Source organism: Emys orbicularis, chromosome 14, assembly GCF_028017835.1.
Source record: "Emys orbicularis isolate rEmyOrb1 chromosome 14, rEmyOrb1.hap1, whole genome shotgun sequence".
In the NCBI taxonomy this organism is placed as follows: domain Eukaryota; kingdom Metazoa; phylum Chordata; order Testudines; family Emydidae; genus Emys; species Emys orbicularis.
Window position 1 is genome coordinate 20,499,595 of NC_088696.1, and position 14,550 is coordinate 20,514,144.

Below are 14,550 nucleotides of genomic sequence, written 5' to 3' on the forward strand. Positions count from 1 at the left end.
GGGCGCAGCACAGCCAGCGGGGGCCAAGTACTGTAGGGACTCTGGGAAGCGGCGCAGGGGCCGGGGAGGGCTCGGGATCATGGCTGCGGGCAGGGCATTCACTGGCTCCGGAAGGGAATGGGGAGACCCGGCTTCTCCTGCTGTCAGCTGAACCACTGGCGGCGGCGGCCCTGCCGGACCAGGCAGCGCGGCCCCTGCCCTGGGAGGGAGCGGAGATAAAAATAACCCGCGGCAAAACGCGGACCCGGCCCGCGCAGGCACCGCTGGGATTCGAACCCAGGATCTCCTGTTTACTAGACAGGCGCTTTAACCAACTAAGCCACGGCGCCGGCTGCTCCTTTGTGTGGCTCGGCGGTCCCATCCATGGCTCGGCAGCCAGGCGGCTGCTCTCCTCGCACAAAAGGAGGTGGCTGCAAGCGCCGCGTGGGGCTGGGGTGCAAGCGACACCCCCTAGTACCCTAGCGGTGCTGCGAGCCCGCTGCATAATACTGCGCTCACTCCCATGCCTCAGCGGCAACCCCGAACAGAGCCGGGGGTGGGAGCTCACACTGCTCTCAGACCCTCCCCGAGCCTGCCACGCAGGCAGAGGCGCCCACTCCAACCCTCACAGAGCGGGGGGAGGGATCCACCTTGCCCTTGCCACCCAGGGCTGGCGTACACTTAAAATGTAGGTCACCCTAGCTAGGGCACTCATGGGGGTGGAAAATCCAAGGCCCGAGCACCGTAGCCTGCCAGGGTTTCATGTGGCTGTCCGGCTTTGAACTGCACCTTCAAGCCACTGGCCTGGCTGAAACAGAACATTTCCCACCTTCGGGGCCCCCCGGGGAGGAGAGGAGACAAAGGGGGCAGTTGCCTTGGCCTTCCCCACGTGCCAGCTTGCAACATGTCACAGTGCCAGTCAGGCTTGGTCCGGCTGCCCCCCATCTCCGGAGCGGCACCCGGACCAAATTTGAGTGGTGTTGCGACCCCATGTGCTAAGTCTCACCACCAATCAAATTTGGGCTGGCCGCCAGCACTCCATCTCTGGCTTGGGGCAGACTGGCCAAGCCTTCGTGGCACTGCGTACCACTTTAGCCACTTGAAATGGTGGGAGGTATGCTGAGCCCATAGCTATGCCAACCTAAACCCCAGCATAGATGCAGCAAAGTTGATGGAAGAATGCTTCCATTGACCGACACTGTCTCTTGGAGAACTGGTGTTCCAACAGTGACAGAAAAAGCCCTTTTGTCGCTGTAGACTGCATCTATGCTTAGGGTTGCCAGGTGTCCGGTTTTCGACCAGAACATCCGGTCGGAAAGGGGACTCTGGCAGCTCTGGTCAGCACCGATAAAAGTCCAGTTGGCACAGGACTGGCAGGCTCCCTACCCGGTTCTGTGCAGCTCCTGGGAAGCAGCCAGTGTAGTACTGGCATGTCCCTCTGGCTCCTAGGTGTAGGGGCAGCACTCGGGATTGGGGCAGTGCGCAGAGCCCCCATGGCCTCACCCCACACCTAGGAGCCGGAGGGACATGCCAGCTACTTCCCGGCAGCCATCTGAGGTAAGCGCCACCCAGAGCTCTAACCCCTCACCCCCTCCTGCACCCCAACCCCCTGCCCCAGCCCTGAACCCCCTCACACCCAAACTCCCTCCTAGAGCCCACACCCCAACTCCCTCCTGGAGCCCCACCCTGTCCCGCACCCCAAACCTCTCGGGCCCCAGACCAGTGAAAATGAGTGAGTGAGTGAGGGTGGGGGAGAGCAAGCGACAGAGGGAGGGGGGATGGAGTGAGCGGGAATGGGGCCTTGGAGAAGGGGCGGGGCAAAAGTTTTCCTTTTTTTGCAATTAGAAAGTTGGCAACCCTATCTATGCTACGCGGATATGGTAGCATAGCTATGGCGCCACAGTCAGAATAGCAGGTTGGCAAGTGGCAGACATAGGCTATGTCTACACTACTGCAGTAAGTCGACCTATGCTACGCAACTCCAGTCGACGTACCTTAGCTCAAGTTACCGCAGGGTCTACATCGCGAGGGGTCTCTCCCGTCAACTTACCTTATTCTTCTCATCGGGTGTAGAGTACAGAGGTCGACTGGAGAGTGATCTGCAGTCGATTTGGAGGGACTTTACTAGACCCGCTAAATCGACCGCAGGTGGATCGATCTCAGAGCGTCAATCCCCGCTGTAGTGTAGACCTGCCCATACATGCAACTCACTGAGATGCACGAGAGTGTGTGCACGTGCCTACACTATAGCATTGGCACAATACATGTTAAAATTGCCAGGGCAAACTTATTTAGGCATGTAAAATTATACATGCTTAAGTTCCAAAACTTCCCAGGCACACATTCATACGGAGTCCCAATGGCACAGAGTCCATGCTAGCAGATCTCTGTAGAGAATCAGGACCTTAACATTTTCATTTAATTTTGTTTTAGACATTTGTAGTAAGTCATAATACCACCGATTATGTATTTGTGGGTATATGTATATTGTGATTTTTGTGTACACACACTGTCCTAATGACTGAAAAGATCACACATTACATACACAAATTTATATAATTTAAATGATTTTTTTCTAATTTAGATCTAAGTCTGATAAGCCCTCCACATGCAGAATGTCCACAGACATCAGTGGGAATTCCTCTCTCAGAGAGCTAAGACTTTACACTGTTAGCTTCTTGGGGGCAAACACTCTGTTTTGTGCTATGCCAAGCAAACGGATTACTTTAAAAATAGAAATAACAGCTAATGAATCTGTGGCTCCACTCCTGCAATCAGATCTGGGGGGGTGTAAAGGTCCTCCCCTTATGGATCTGATTACAAAATTGGGGTATAATTACGGTTTCCTCAACAGTAAAGCCAGGGATCACTTTGCCAATTTACCAGGAATCCATGGGCCATACTTAGAACCAAATCATGGCTGTCAGTATGCCTTTTCTTCTCCTATAGCAGACCCATAAGAGCAGACATAATTACCTGCAGAGAAATGCAAAAACATAGGAAGTCAGGCAGCAGTGCAGATGGTGCTAGTAGCTTAAGAGGGACAGAGTAGGTAGTTTTGGGTAGTTCTTGAGGCTTTATTCATCAAACAAGTTTGTTATGTAACTCTTGAATGCCCTATCTCAGGGGTGGCCAACCTGTGGCTCTGGAGCCACGTGCGGCTCTTCAGAAGTTAATATACGGCTCCTTGTATAGGCACCGACTCCGGGGCTGGAGCTACAGGCGCCAACATTCCAATGTGCTGGAGGGTGCTCACTGCTCAACCCCTGGCTCTGCCACAGGCCCTGCCCCCACTCTGCCCCTTCCCCTGAGCTTGCCATGCCCTCGCTCCGCCCCCCTCCGAGCCTCAAGCACACCGAAAAACAGATGACCGAGGTGCGGGGAGGGAGGGGGAGGTGCTGATCAGTGGGGCTGCCATTGGGTGGGAGGCACTGGGAGTGGGCGGGGGAGCTGATGGGAGGCTGCTGACTTATTACTGTGGCTCTTTTGCAATGTACATTGTTAAATTCTGGCTCCTTCTCAGGCTCAGGTTGGCCACTCCTGCCCTATCTAATCAGGCCAAAAATAACCTATATATTCCCAAGCACTAAACTGGTTTGAATGGTCTATGACAGGGGTTCTCAACCTTTTTCTTTCTGAAGCTCCCCCTCCTCCCGCCGCCATGCTATAAAAACTCCAGTGGGGCACCTGGCATTGGCCACTGTCGGAAGACAGGATACTGGGCTAGATGAACCTTTGGTCTGACCCAGTATGGCTGTTCTTATGGTCTTATGTTCACTGCCCAGCTGTGTTACAACTGTTTTTCTGCATATAAAAGCCACGGCCAGCATCAGGGGGTAGCAAGCAGAGTAATTGCCCGGGGCCCCATGGCACAGGGGCCCCTGCGAAGCTACATTTCTCAGGTTTCGGCTTCAGCCCCATGCAGTGGGACTTCGGCTTTCTGCCCTGGGCCCTAGCAAGTTTAATTTTGGCCCTGCTTGGTAGACCCCCTGAAACCTGCTTGCGGCCCCCCCAGGGGGCTCCGGAACCCTGGTTGAGAACCACTAGTCTATGATATAGTTGTCAAATTTCCTGTTCTCTCTATTCTTTGTCTTGATCTATCAAATTGATTCTGTTAAATAAGCATTAACATACAAACTGATTTAATAAGACTTACGTTTGCTACAGCAAAGTATCAGTTTGATTTGTCTTTCTTAATTTGGGAAATAAAAGACCCTTTCAAAAGAAAATTTCCACCTATTTGTCTCTGAATGTCACACTATTTATGCACAAAAAAAACCTCTATAGAGTAATTGGCTTTGCTCCCTCAATGGAAAATCTTAGAGGTTTGATTTTTCAGCTAAATGGGACAGGAAGAGCAAATAAAGGACAATCCCAATCAAATATTATAAGAATATTATTTAATTAAACAGATTATTTTCAAACATGCAGAAATTAGTTCATTATTCTTATTCATATTTAAGGGTAATTACTCCAACAATAAGACAGGCACATTTTATGTATTCTGCAAAAATAATTCCAGCACCATACAAACTGCATTTTTTTCAACTTTTTACTGCAAACCAACAATATTTAATAAAGAGGACAGTGTCTTGGGATATGTTACAACTTGACCTCATGCTTTATTCAAAGCAGTAAAACTGGATAAAACATACTATATCTTAAAAAATCTTTTTTTTTTTCATCTTGGAGTCAAGTGCAACTGTAGCTACCAAGGCTACACAATTCACATGGCTTAAAAAAGAAAGAAAGACCCATAATAGATTTCGATTTATTTTATAGCTTAACTACATTCCAGACTGGTACAATATATTTTTTCTCCTTATAAATCCCTTTTAAAATAATATAATCTGCTGAAACATGTTTTTGATGAATGAGGCCCCCACATCTTGAAACACTAATCTCATATTAATTGACATCCTCACATAGCTAGTGAAGAGGTATAGACTTTTAGGGACCAATCTTGAGCAGTGCTGGAGTTGAGAGTGCACAGCATCTTGCAGGATTGGGTCCTGAATATACAGGACTAGTTTGCCATATGTCATGTCAAACACAAATAATAATGTATTTCTGTGATTGAAAGTTCCTAGAAACATTTTGTAGGGGATGTTGGAAGCAAGATAATACAAACTTCATGGTCCAAATGCCCTCTCCACATTCAAATTTCAAAACCCTTTAGCATTTTCAATTGATGCAAATGTTTTTCATATTTCCAGTATACTCCACACTCCAGAGTAGAAAAAGGTGGCTTTATTTTACACAATTTAAGGACAACTGTCAGCAAGTTACATAGTCACATATTTTCTTTGTTACAACAACCTTTATTAAGTGTGCGCACTTAAACGGGATGGATGTAATTTTATTTTCTTGTACAATATGAATAGATTTAAAATCTTAGGACTTGATCCGGTCATCTGTTACACTGTGAAACTCAGTATGTATATTGCACATGTGTACAATGAATCAGCAGATTTTTTTTTTTAACATAGATGTCACTGTATGGCACAGAAGTATGGAGGAAGTCCTTGCCTCTGTATGTACATGCAATATAATATACTGATAAACACAATTATGTATAGGCATATGCTTAAAAACTCAAATGTATTTGCACAGATAGTCTGTTGGGAAGAATTTAGAAATCAGGCGCTACAATAGGTGGTAATGGCAAAATATTTCTCGAAGGAGAAGCCAGTCGACAGAATACACACTTGGTTACCGCTTCAGAGTCATCACACTGTAGGAGTGAGAAAGGTTTTTCACATTCTTCACACTGATGTAAATATAACATTAAAAAACAACAAAAATGATGTTAGTTAATCATATGTGCCAGACATGAATCATTTTACCACTGATGCTCAACTATAAATATGCAGCCCTGATTTTCAGAGGTGCTGAGCACTTGCAGCTCTTATTAGCTTCAAATGGAGCAGTGGGTGCTCAATACTCTTGAAAATCAGGCCCATTCAGTCATTGTGCAGGAAGCTTTCCTACATTTACTAGTATATTTTTGTAGTTTGTGATATTGCCTTAGCAAATTTATTATTATTAGTTTATACAGCACTGGAGGTGTGATGAGTTTTACAAAACAAATAAAGATTGTTTCCCTTTCCCAATCTCACATGGTTTAGAACAAATTGTTTAATTGGAATTAAAACTGAATTGTCATCAAAATTTCTCTTCCCCCCCCTCCTCTTAACATCTGGTAGTGATTTCATACCTTTTCTCTTCCTTCTTTGGTAAACTCAATATTTTTTATGTTTACTGGGGAGCCAAAAATGTCCATGAGTGCATGAATACCACTGCCTGAGGCCAGCAGTGTTGAATGCAGCCAATCATATTACTAAGCATCAGGTTTGGAAGCCAAAGGATTTTTTTATTTTAAAAATGTTTTATTTGGTTTGCTATTGTTTCTAAAAATACAATGGCATCTGTACATGGACTTCTGCATCCTTACCAAATACTTTTTTTAAAAAAGAAAGAAAAGCATTGATGCATTTGTTTTGAAATTCCCTCTTCTCCCTCCCCAACTCACATATAAATAATTACATAATTTTTTGCGAACAAAAGAGAAAAATAAGGTAAATCAATTTTTGAACCCAGCAATCTTGTTGACAATGTCTCTTCAGCCATTCATATTTTGATTTTGAACAGAGTGAGGTGTAACTTGGAGACTAAAAGGACAGACCCATCAGCCGTAACTCCACATAATGCTTACTTGAGCTATTTTTGAGCCTCTTGTTTTTCTGCTTTCTATTGCCGCAGGAACATGATCAGCCTTTTCAATGTTCCATAATCTCAAAGTAGCATCCTAAAAGTCAGAAACTACAATTAGGACATGTATTTACATGTTATCACTGGTCAAACACCACAGCAAGCTACAGTACAGTATTTGTCCAATGGATAAAGGCCTCATCAGTTGCACAAATAACTCTACTTATAAGACAGGAAAATTTCTTGGATAAGAGATGGGCATTATTTTTAAAACTGTCATTACTTTGAAAACAAAAAATTGTTTTACTTACCACAAATATTTAGTAATCTTAGAAACTGAGTTTATGGGTCACATCAAACATGTACACCTACATATAAAATTCTTCTTAATGTTTTCTGTAATTCCTTTTCAACTAATCATAAAACTACAAATGAAAGACTGTCTGAGTCAACTGTTACACAAAATTATAAAATAAATATTGAAATATATAGTGAAATCTGTTACCAAATTAGCTTCCTATACCACATCTGTAAGTTAGTTGTTACCTTTGAGGAAGAAAGGATCCATTTCTTGTTGTTGCTAATTGCAACATCCATCACCCAGTCTCCATGGCCCTGGAGCAAAGCAAATTGTAACAGTAGACCAACAGTAAGAACTTTATTACTTTTATAATAAAGGAAATAGCTGTCTTCACCACAAATCCATTCTGGCAGCCCTTCCTACAGTAAGCAAAATCTCTGTGCATGCTCACTCGTCCCTGGTCAGGAGAACAGCTGCTATCAGGTTAATCTTTGTCTGCATATACTTGACACGGCCTGATCCTCTATCCGGGATTTGTGTAACACCAGCATCTCAGTTAGAATTGTAGTTCTGGTTGATGCAGTGCTGGCAGATAGTGTGGTAGTTATTTTTGGTTCGTCCTCCTTGTGTGTGTGTGTGTGACTGTTTGTTTGTGTGTTTTCCTTTCTACATTTTTAAATAATTTAGCTAAATATATAGAGAGAGAGAGGGAGGGAAGAAGACAGGGAGAGAGTTGTTTTCTAGTGCACATAGTGTAGAGCAGTTTGAAGATGTGGGTCAGATGGCAAGGGGGAGAGCTTTGAGGGCAGCCACCAGCCTTTCCCCACTTCAAGGGAAGGGGGATGATTCAGAAGGCAGGCAGTTGCATTGGGTGGGTTGGTCCTGCTTGCTGCTGCACAACTGATCACTGAGCATGCATGGAGATTTGTGAGAGCACCATTAGGTCTGCTACCACAAGAAGAGAATCAAGCTAAAAACAAAAATGAAGAAGTAACCCACACAGTGAAATTATTAAAAATTAATAGAATTAATGAGAAAACTCCTTGAGTTCAAAAAAGGAGGTTTTTCATTTTGATAGACAAACTTCACATATGAAAAGTATGCATTAACATTTATCAAAAAGAAACATTAATATTTTCTAACATACAAGGAGAAAGGCAAAGACGTATTTAATAGGATATAGGGCAAATTTGCCATTTTAGAGTCATGTATTTCTTTGATGCAATCGTTTTCATTTACAAAGCATGTTCACAAAGTCCTTGTTTCCCTGAACACAGTGGGTATCAAACAACAGGAGGCAGTTTCTTTGCTCAGAGTTCAAAGCTTCTTTTCAGCTTGCACTCTACCCAATAAACTTCCTCTCCTTGCTTTCTTTCCCAGCAACATTTCCAGGGCTTCTCTTGCTGTTTGCTTGGCTTTTGGGCTGCTTCTCTCTGCCTGCTTCTGCCCACAGATGTGCACATCTACATCAAACAATACCCAGAGACCCACCCTTCTCCCCATACCCCCCTCCCACATAGCTCAGTTCCTGACTAGCCTTGCATTTGACCTGTGTTTTGGGGTGGTGCTCCTATTGTTTCAACTACACCTCTACTCTGATATAACGCTGTCCTCGGGAGCCAAAAAATCTTACCACGTTATAGGTGAAACCGCGTTATATCCAACTTGCTTTGATCCGCTGGAGTGCGCATCCCCACCCCCCCGGAGCACTGCTTTACTGCGTTATATCCGAATTCGTGTTATATCGGGTCGCGTTATATCGGGGTAGAGGTGTATCTTACTCCAAAAAGGAACTTAACTACTCCTTAGATTTATCCTGAATGAATGGCAGCTATCACACCCACCAGCTTCAATGAATTTTTACCCAAACTCCATCAAACGAATATTATGGCCCAACTTTATGCATATTATGGCCGAACTTTACAAAATTGCATGTAACATTACTATTATTGTGCATACAGTCATAGTACCTGCATGTGTAAATAATACAAGCACATCTTGCACACACAAATTTGAAAAGATGGGATTATAAGTATGCCAGAGGTACAAAAAAAAATAGACTTACTGTCAACACCACTAATATTCTAAATTCACTGCTAGGTTCTACTGAAAGGTTTTAAAACCTACATACATCGGACACTAATATCAGATACCTAAATAACATTGGAAGTGACTGACTTATTGAATCATACTCTAGATCATAACAGTAACTTCCATATCAAAAGCAGTCTTTGTGGCGATGATAATCGGTGCTCTCAAGCCCTCTTCCACACCCAGTCACTTGCAACAAGGATAATTCTTATTTTAGATTCTGGGTTCAGAGTGAGTTCTTTAAAACCAAAGAGTCAGTTCCAAGTGAGATGAACAAAGAGTAGGACGGAAGAAACAAAATTCTGAAGGTAAATGTTTTAGCTAAATGTCTTTTTCAGCAATGAAGGTAGTTCACTGATGTTTTTTGTCTTCAGAATTTTATTCAGATTTATAATACTGATCTTTTCTCATTTACAGTTCTAAAATGGGAACCCGAATACAAGGAGGGCACCTGTAAGTTTCAGTCACCATCTCTGAGGCCTTTTGAAAATGATACAGCTAACCATTCAAAATAAAACCTTACACTCAGTTCTTGCACCAGCCAGCCAGCAAACTGCAGTGACCAGAGCAACAGATACTGTAGGAGGGCAGAGAGATTCAGGGTAACTGTGCAGCTACTATATTCTGCACTTGCTACAAGCAATGAGTTTGTTTCTTTGGCAGTCAATGTACAGCAAATGGCAGCAGACCAATCTTAATGTCACCAAAACTGGATTAAGGACATCATGTCAGAGCATGAAATTAAGAGCTGTACTCTTAAAAGGTAAAATCCATCATGTCCACAGTTAACATCTGATCATTTCAAGTCAATAATCAAATTTTAATGGTACATTTTGGAGGGCCTTTGAAAATTTGTACCATAAAGTCCTAAACTAACTAGCTCCCATGTACCATAATGTGCTTCCTCCACAGATGTACCACCTTGTTGCCTCAGGTATGAGGCAGTCGTACTGTGTGTAGTGAATGAGGAACAAGGGCTAACACTGAGCGATGAGGATAAAGTAAATATCACACAGCTGGGAGCTGCCTCATTTACGAAGCACCATCTACCCCGAACACTGAATAAGAGGGTGGTTGAGCATGTACCTGTAACTAAAGATGTATTATAATACATATGAACGTGGGGGCAGAGTTAAAGTTGAATGGACAACCTTAACTTTAGCATTTTCTGACTTTTGAGTGCATCTCCTTTGTGACCTTAACATTTTTTTTAATGTAGACCATTATATTATATGGATACATACATACATACAAAGGGGTATAGCATTTTTAAATTTATACACACACTGACCAGTCTCTTACTGGGGGAAAGTCATGATCTTCCAAGGTAAATATGCTATTCTACACAATGCAGTTACTAACACAGCTGATGCAGTAAGATAGAAATCTAGTAGTATGTTAATAATAACACACTTGACAAAGAAAGTAGTCGGTAATTATAAAAATATATTGTCTCCAGGAAATTAAAGTCACATACAGTACATGACAGATTCTTGTCTATGTCTATGAGGGTGAGGGTGGGGGGAAGAGAGAGAAAAAGACACACACATCAGTTAATGTAAAGAGATACACAATACTTATAAAAAGAACAGGAGTACTTGTGGCACCTTAGAGACTAACAAATTACTAGCTGTACATTTGTATAGCTTCTCACTAAACTAGTGAGCAAATAGGAATTTAGTACCTTTAACGCTAGCTTTTTATATCCTGCTCCTGCATCCCACAGAGCTATAGTTTTGTCATATGCTCCAGACACTACAAGAGATGCTAAAATACAAAATTAGATGCCATATTATTTCTCTGGGTTTTTTTTATACAGACTAACAGAACAAGCCTCATCCAGACTTGAGTCAGACTGTTAACAGAATTTAAATAATGCACTGGTATTAGTTATGCTCTAGCAAGGTAATGAAAGTCCCTGGATTTTTTTTAATGAGTATAAACATAGGCATAAAATTCAGTTATCAAAAATACAACAGAGCTTACAAAGTAAAAGAAAATGCTGATGACATGAAATTTGATGAGACATTTTATTTAAAAAAAGTTAAAATAGCAAAAAGTTATTTTTAAAACTACTAAGCTTTGGCTAGAAAAACAACTACATTTACTCATTACTATAGCTTTTCTTTTACTGGTAAGTTTAGTACTTGCTGCAGTTGAGAACCAGTGGATAAAATACACTTCATTCACTAGGACAGAGGTGGGCAAACTATGGTGGCCCGTGGGATTGCCACCCCCGTGGTGCCACGGACCCTGCGCCACTCCAGGAAGCGGCTAGCACCACGTCCCTGCAACCCCTAGGGGAGGGGGGGCAGAGGGCTCCGCTCACTGCCCTTGCCTGTGGGTATCTCTCCCGAAGCTCCCATTGGCTGGGAACAGGGAACCGCGGCCAATGGGAGATTCAGGGGAGGTATCCACATGCAAGGGCAGCACGCGGAGCCCTCTGGCCCCCCTCCCCAGGGCCGCAGGGACATGGTGCCGGAAGCGGCGCAGGGCCAGGCCAGACAGGCCCTGGCCCCGGTGTGCGTAGCTGCCACCCCAGAGCCACTCCAGGTAAGCGTCACCAGGCCGGAGCCCGCACCCCGAACTCCTCCTGCAGCCCAGCCCCCTGCCCTGAGCCCCCTCCAGCTCTCCCCCCCCTCCCTGCACCACTGCCCTGAGCCCCCTCCCACAGTGTGCACCCCAACCCCCTTCCCTGAGCCCCCTTGTACACCCCGCACCCCTCCTCTGCCCCAACTCCTTGCCCCGAGCCCCTTCCTGCACACTGCACTCCCTCTCGCACCCCAACTCCCTGCCCCAGCCCTACATTCATGGCCCTGCAAGCAATTTCGCCACCCAGATGTGGCCCTCGGGCCAAAAAGTTTGCCCACCCCTGCACTAGAAGCTTCTCCAAAACCTTTCCTGCGGTAAATCTATTTCCTTGACTCCAAAGTAGAGCATATTCTTCTAACATGGGGCAGAGATAGTGGGAAAATGTCAAGAAAACTTTCTTGTAATGATCTCCCTATCATTTGAACAGAATGAACCACAATAATGAATGCTACTGCCAAACTACTCGGTGCTACCACCTTCGATGTTTTCATTCCCAGAATTCCCCCCCCCCCAAAGTGTGTAGTTTAGGATTGAAGTCACCGAACTGAGAAGACTGGGTTTAGATGGGATCACATGGTGAAGAGGGTCAGTACTTTAAAAGGCCATGTTTGTTATGGGTATAAAGACGGGAAGTTCTGAGAGAAACAGTCAATCAAGGCATAAAGATTTGTAGTAGCCAAGCACAGCAAAGAAGCGAGATGCCATTTCAATATAACAAGTTGATGGTGTTTTCTTTAACTCTGCAATAGCAATATCACAGGCAAATTAACACCTAAGATTCAGAGATTATTTAGTCCAGGACACAGTTATTACAAAAGTATTAAAATATCAACCATTTTATACAGAGGAGTAATAGTGCTCTTCTACTGTATCTCACAAAATACCATAAAGCTGTTTTTCTGAAATATCACATTATTGGAAAATGTTGATTGAACCATGCAGAAACTTTACTCCTGGAGGTACTGACTAAAGATACACAGTGACATCCTCTCTCTCATTCAATATGCTTAACAATAATAATATATATCTTTATACTGTATATAGTGCTTTACATTTTCAAAGTGCCTTACAACCATTAACTAATACCAGGTGGATAATAGCAAGCATTCAGTCCATGAGGTGGCTCAGTAGTTTGTTTCTACTATATTCTCTCAATCATGATCTTTTTACAGAAAATCTTTGATGATTATATCAATTAAGCAGCATTTCAGATGTCTGAGTAAAGCAGAATACAAACCATCAATTTCAATTTACTTACATTGTGTGTGTAGCCATTTAATCAGAATGAAAAACATTTAATTTTGAAATTGAGAAATAAATCAGTCATATGGTTGGCATGTGACCCCTGTGACTTATCTGAAATGTCCTACATGTATATACTTCAAAATGTGTATAATGGTATTTAACATAACTCACCATCTTTGCTAAAAACACAGGAACTAACAGAACCTTCATGACCTTGGTTCAAGCAAATAGGTCCATGATAACGAAACTCCCCTGTTTTTATAGCCCATAGTTTTAAGGTTTTGTCCCAAGATGCAGTGCACAAGTAATGACCATCTATGGTAAAGCAGCAGTCTGAGATGACATTGGTGTGTGCCCTGAAATACAAATGAAAATGACTGCACCAGGATACTGTGATTTTTAAAGCCATTAGAATGCTGTAAGGGCTTGATCTTGCAAGGTCTGAGCACTCTGGCCCCATCTAGTGAAGCACTTAAGCACATTCTTAGCTTTTATCATCTGAGTAGTTCTGTAAAAGTCACTGGAACTGCTCATTTGCCAAAGGTTAAGCATGTGAGTAAGTGCTTTCCTGGATGCGGTCATAGTGTTTAACATCTCACAGGATCGAGTACTAACTGAGTTTTAAGTAGAGCTTATCACCTGCTTCTTGTCACCCACCGGTTAACAAAAAATCCTCTGATTACTACACTACACACTTGTTTAATTAAAAGCCAACATTGAAGGGTGAGCTACGGATGCCTTCAAATAAACAGTATCCATCTCTCTCTCTATATGTCATGAAACTATATAGTGATTTGAATTCTACAATGAACTCCAATTTTGAGAACAGGGGGTGCACTTCAAGAAAGAAATCTCAAAGTTCCAGAACCTGACAGGACTTTAGCAATTCCTGCAATCCGCAATGGGGAAGGGATTACAAGCATCTCTGCAGGAAACAATGCTATATCCCAGGGGTCAGCAACCTTTCAGAAGTGGTGTGCCGAGTCTTCATTTGTTCACTCTAATTTAAGGTTTCGCGTGCCAGTAATACATTTTAACGTTTTTAGAAGGTCTCTTTCTCTAAGTCTATAATATATAAACTATTGTTGTATGTAAAGTAAATAAGGTTTTTAAAATGTTTAATTTTAAATGAAGCTTCTTAAATTAAAATGCAGAGCTCCCCGGACCGGTGGCCAGGACCCGGACAGTGTGAGTGCCACTGAAAATCAGCTCGCGTGCCGCCTTCGGTACGTGTGCCATAGGTTGCCTACCCCTGCTATATCCATTGCAATTTAAAAGAAGGATTAGTAAAATGTTCCAGCTCTGAGTCTCCCATTCTAAGTAAATTCCTAATCCTTTTAAGGGCAACTTTAATAGTACTTTTTATACAGACAATTTATGATTAATGCTTTTATGATTTAAAACCAGAACCATTGAATTTGTTTAACGCCATTGTTAATGTTTTTCAGTAGCTCATCTGATATCTTCATTTGTTGCATACTCCCTTCTTACACAGACAATATCATTCTATCTTTATATAAGGATTTTCATGTATTATTGACTTCAGTGGGAGTTGTGGGGGCTTCTCTCAGGATCAGGATACATGCACATACACCAATAAAATGCAGCAACACACTCAATAACAGAAAGGT

General features: G+C 43.1%; 1 protein-coding gene and 1 non-coding gene across 2 annotated transcripts in view; both read right to left on the reverse strand.

Annotated features, from left to right (window-relative positions):
* Nucleotides 1–255: 255 nt before the first annotated feature.
* On the reverse strand, nucleotides 256–329 carry TRNAT-AGU (transfer RNA threonine (anticodon AGU)). The gene has a single exon. It is a non-coding gene; the product is annotated as a tRNA-Thr (tRNA).
* A 5,282-nt stretch (nucleotides 330–5,611) lies between these two features.
* Nucleotides 5,612–14,550, reverse strand: part of WDR88 (WD repeat domain 88) — a 34,317-nt gene continuing 25,378 nt past the window's right edge. Inside the window, exons 7-11 of the mRNA XM_065416784.1 lie at nucleotides 13,091–13,275; nucleotides 10,767–10,849; nucleotides 7,237–7,305; nucleotides 6,695–6,787; nucleotides 5,612–5,749 (exon numbers count right to left, since the gene is read on the reverse strand). Of these exons, the coding sequence (XP_065272856.1) occupies nucleotides 5,612–5,749; nucleotides 6,695–6,787; nucleotides 7,237–7,305; nucleotides 10,767–10,849; nucleotides 13,091–13,275 (568 nt within the window). The remainder of the gene's footprint in view (nucleotides 5,750–6,694; nucleotides 6,788–7,236; nucleotides 7,306–10,766; nucleotides 10,850–13,090; nucleotides 13,276–14,550) is intronic.